Source organism: Sapajus apella, unplaced genomic scaffold (assembly GCF_009761245.1).
Source record: "Sapajus apella isolate SASKATOON/1434 unplaced genomic scaffold, GSC_monkey_1.0 scaffold4, whole genome shotgun sequence".
Lineage (NCBI taxonomy): Eukaryota > Metazoa > Chordata > Mammalia > Primates > Cebidae > Sapajus > Sapajus apella.
The window spans coordinates 536,573-541,612 of record NW_022436944.1 but is presented as its reverse complement, the minus strand read 5'-3'; the positions used below and the strand labels follow the sequence as shown (position 1 = coordinate 541,612).

The window sequence follows — 5,040 nt, the reverse complement described above, 5'->3', positions numbered from 1 at the left end:
GCGGGGGCGGGGCGGAGGCCCCAGACAGCCGGCTGGGCGACTAGAGGAAGGAAGGAGGGAGGGCGGCGGTGAGGGTGGGGTGGGGAGGGAACATCCTGTCTGCGCTGGGTGCACCGCAGACAGCGCCTCGCGCCAGCCGCCCAGACGGCGCGCGGGGCTAGGAGCGCCGGGCGCGCGCCGGGGGGGGAAGGGCGCGCGCGCGCGAGACCGGGCCGGGGGTGGGGGGGCGCTCTGAGGAGCCACAATAGGCCAGACGGCGGGCGCGTTTCCGAGAGAGCTGGGAGCCGCGAAGTGGCTGCCGCGGCGACGCCGACGAGCCCGCGCGCGCGGCGCCGCCGCTGGCTCCGTTCCCTTCCCCTCCCCCTCCCCGCCGCCCTCGCTCTCCCCCGGGCGGCCGGAGACGGCGGCGGCGTCTGCGGGAAGCCGTGTGTCTCCGCAGTGACGTGGGCGGGCCGAGGGCTGGTGACGTCAGAGGGCTGTGTGTAGCGATGTGTGTGGGGTTCGGAGCGGCGCCGGCACAGCCGAAGGGAGCGGGCGAACGGCGGCGGCGGGCACAGGTGCGGCTCCGGCTCGTGGGTGCCGGGGAGGGGGGTGCGGGGGGGAGGGACGCGGCGAAGGCGGCGGGAGGCCAGAGGCGCTCAGCCTCCGGGGAGCCCGACGGCGGCGACAGGGGCGGTGGGGAGTTCACAAAGCTCGTCGAGCTTCCACGGTCGCCGAGGCCCGAGTAGGGGCTTTGGATGCACGGGTCCCGGGTGGGGTCGGAGCCAGAGGGAGTCGAAAAGCGCGTGTCCCACGGGGGATTACGCCTCGTTGGCTCCAGGCGGTGGGCGCGGGCAGGGCTGGGCGCTGCACTTGACGGGAGCCGCGGGGACCCCGGAGACCCGGACGCCCGCCACCACCCCTCTCCCCCCGTCCAGCAGCGCTCCGGGGGGATGCCCTGGGCTCGACCCGGTCCGTCAACCCCCGGCAGTGCGGGGATGTGCGCTCGGCGCCTGAACTACCCCGGTGCCCTCTTCGTTCTGGCCCGGAGCTGGCGGGGGGGAGGTGCAGCATTAGGGGCGCTGGGGTGACACCCGAGAAGTTCCCGGGGAGAGGGTGCGAGTGGGGGGATTTCCATAGTCCTTCCCGCGGCTCCCGCGGGGGGGCAGTGTTGGGAGGGCACTTGAGGTTATCCCAGGCTCGCTGATGGGGGTGGGGGGACTCCTCCCTTTACTTCCCTCCACCCCCTTGCACACCCACTTCCAGGCTTTCCGTGTCCCTTGTTCTCCCCCCTCTTCGGGTTAGAGATAGGTGGGTGGCTTTGAGTGGGCGGAGGACTTCAGGGTTTTGGGGCTCCCCCATTCTAGGTCATGCCTCTTGCCCTCTTCCTTGGCCTGTGTTAAGTGAGGTATGTTCCTGTGGTGGACAAAAGTCAGTACGATGGCTAGTAGTATTGGTCCTTAATCCTTTGGGTCTGTTATATGGTAAATTGTTGACAGGGAAGCAAAAATTTCTATTTATTGGATTTCTTTTGGGTTTTCTCTCAGGAAGGAAGTGGAAGAAGAGTCTTTTCTTTTCTCCTCTTCCTCCATTTGCATTCTTTGTGAGGTTTGTCTGCCTTGTGCTTTTTGTCCCGGATTAGTCTTGTTCGAGGATGGAGATTCCCAGGCATGGAGTCTATAGCTTTTGGCTTCTATTAAGTAAAATCGCTAACCTTTTAAAAGAGAAAGTTAATTTTTGCCTACAGTCATTCCAGAAAAATAGTGTCCACGGACCAGCTGAATTAATCCACTTAAAATTGTAACTTAGTTACATATGGTAGATATATGTTAACTCCTATTTGATTTTTTTGGATGAAACTGTTTTTTTTGTTTTTAAATAGGAGATGAAGTAATGTATTTTTCCCCCTTAAAATGGCATAACTGAAAAAGCCTCTGGTACTGATTGAGATGATCTATTTAAGATTCTTCATATTCTCAACTCAAATGGCCTTTTGTGTTACATTATTGCTCGCTTTACCCAACTCCGAATTGCTTTCCTATTTAAATGAATGTTCTAATAAACTAGTGCCAGATTTAAATCACTCAAGCGTCACCTTTGGTAAAGTGAACTCAGTTTAATATTAAGAAACTGGTTTCGGCCTGGTGCGGTGGCTCACGCCTGTAATCCCAGCACTTTGGGAGGCTGAGGCAGGCGGATCGCTTGAGGCCAGGAGTTCGAGACCAGCCTGACCAATATGATGAAACCCTGTCTCTACTAAAAATACAAAAAAATTAGCCACGCATCGTGGCGTGCGCCGGTAGTCCCAGCTACTTGGGAGGCTGAGACAGGATAATTGCTTGAACCCGGGAGGCGGAGGTTGCAGCAAGCCGAGGTTGTGCCATTGTACTCCAGCCTGGGCAACAGAGCGAGACTCTTAAAAAGAAAGAAAGACAAAGAAACTGGTTTTCTTTGGCCTCTGGAGCAAATTCAAATGTAACTATTCCCCATCCCCTTCTCTCCTTGCAGATTAATTAAAAGAAGAATGAACTATAATCTTGGAAGATAACTGGGCAATTTTTTGTTAAGTATCATTGTTGATTGTAGAAGTTCAAGAAGTCAGAGGCTGCTTTTACTGGTGTGAGGATTTACACACGTCTTCAGTTTTTCAGCACAGACCAGCAGACCATCATTTTTAGAGGAAATACTCCCTCTGCCCTCCTTTTTGATTTTCTTAGTGGTAAAGATTTAAATTGGGTTGCATCATTTTGACTTGTGTTTGAGTCCAGATTTTATGGCCCAAGGAATGGCATAAACTTTTCATGTGTTTGCTTATAACAAACGAAACCAAACCATTGCATTGATCCTGGACATCTTGAATTGAGAAATTGGTAACTTTATTTTGATATGTATTTCTGAAAATTCAAGAAAACAAAGCATCCTCAGAGGTGTGCCTCTTTTCCTTATTATTGGAGGCAAAACGAACAATTTAATAGGCTTTGTAGTGAAATTACGCCAGATTATAAGGAGAACCAAAACTAAGTATTGAGTAATTTAAGGGGATCTCTCTTTAGAAGGTTTTTGTGAAAGTAAGTTACCATAAGTATTTGTATACATTCATTACTTTCCCCTTTTCAAATAAGCAACTAAATAGAAATGCAAATCTCAGACTTAATTGTTTAACAGAGTAGTGTAGCAATGGAAAACCTCCAGACAAATTTCTCCTTGGTTCAGGGTTCAACTAAAAAACTGAATGGGATGGGAGATGATGGCAGCCCCCCAGAGAAAAAAATGATGACAGACATTCATGCAAGTGGAAAGATGATAAACAAGGTGCCAACAGTAAAGAAGGAACACTTGGATGACTATGAAGACATGACAGTGGAAACTGATGGAGAACATGTCAAGCGAACCTGTGCTTCCGTTCCTGAAACTTTACATTTAAATCCCAGTTTGAAACACACATTGGCACAATTCCATTTAAGTAGTCAGAGCTCTCTAGGTGGACCAGCAGCATTTTCTGCTCGGTATTCCCAAGAAAGCATGTCGCCTACTGTATTTCTGCCTCTTCCATCTCCGCAGGTTCTTCCTGGCCCATTGCTCATCCCTTCCGATAGCTCCACAGAACTCACCCAGACTGTGTTGGAAGGGGAATCTATTTCTTGTTTTCAAGTTGGAGGAGAAAAGAGGCTCTGTTTGCCCCAAGTCTTAAATTCTGTTCTCCGAGAATTTACACTCCAGCAAATAAATACAGTGTGTGATGAACTATACATATATTGTTCAAGGTGTTCTTCAGACCAGCTTCATATCTTAAAGGTACTAGGCATACTTCCATTCAATGCCCCATCCTGTGGGCTGATTACATTAACTGATGCACAAAGATTATGTAATGCTTTATTGCGGCCACGAACTTTTCCTCAAAATGGTAGCATACTTCCTGCTAAAAACTCATTGGCCCGGTTAAAGGAAACTGGCAGTGCCTTTGAAGTGGAACATGAATGCTTGGGCAAATGTCAGGGACTGTTTGCACCCCAGTTTTATGTTCAGCCTGATGCTCCATGTATTCAGTGTTTGGAGTGTTGTGGAATGTTTGCACCCCAGACGTTTGTGATGCATTCTCACCGATCACCTGACAAAAGAACTTGCCACTGGGGCTTTGAATCGGCTAAATGGCATTGCTATCTTCATGTGAACCAAAAATACTTAGGAACACCTGAAGAAAAGAAACTGAAGATAATTTTAGAAGAAATGAAGGAGAAATTTAGCATGAGAAGTGGAAAGAGAAATCAATCCAAGGCAAGTTGTTTTTTATATCAATTTTTAGTAATAGTAAAATAGTTTTATTTACTTTGAAATAAAAATTCTATGTTTAGATTGTAAGTTAACCTGTATGTTGAACATTTCTCATGCAACAATAACAAAATACAGATTGATGTATTTATATTGCAACTTTTAGGCTATAAAGTGCTTCCCAGTATGTTTTCTCATTTGACTTTCCATACATCTTGTGAGAGAAGTAAGACTATTATTCCATTTTATAGATAAAGCAAATGAAGCTCAGAGAGAGAAAATGGCTTTCCCAAAATTAGTAGCTAGGGAGTGGAGGAGATAGGGCTTTTTTCTCATATCCTCTTTTTCACACATCCTGCTTCTTGACCCTACTGCATCTGTTGTTTTTCTAGGACTCAAGATAATTTGCACTTTGGTGTTATCTGCATTTGCAAATGGTACAATGGCTAGTCAAAACAATTCTTGTGGGCTCGAAACAGCATTTTTCAGAGATCTACCTATGATTTCTGATGTTTCTGTGCTTGGCTACTCAGGCCTGCTCAATATTTGAAACAAATGGAAAAGACGTATCTGAAGAATTTGTGATTTGAGTAAGCAAGGTTTTAAAATTTTTATTTATTTATTTTTATTTATTATTATTTTTTAAAAAGATGGGGTTTCACCATGATGGCCAGGGTGGTCTTGAACTCCTGACCTTAGGTGATCCACCCACCTTGGCCTCCCAAAGTGCTAGGATTACAGGCGTGAGCCACCGTGCCTGGCTGGTTTTTTTTTTTTTTTTTTTTTTTTTTA

General features: G+C 48.0%; 1 protein-coding gene across 1 annotated transcript in view; it reads left to right on the top strand.

Annotated features, from left to right (window-relative positions):
- Positions 1-382: 382 nt before the first annotated feature.
- The window catches only part of SKIL (SKI like proto-oncogene), a 43,171-nt gene continuing 38,513 nt past the window's right edge, over positions 383-5,040 (top strand). Inside the window, exons 1-2 of the mRNA XM_032260598.1 lie at positions 383-557; positions 2,488-4,254. Coding sequence (XP_032116489.1) covers positions 3,157-4,254 — 1,098 coding nt within the window. The 5' untranslated portion in view covers positions 383-557; positions 2,488-3,156. The remainder of the gene's footprint in view (positions 558-2,487; positions 4,255-5,040) is intronic.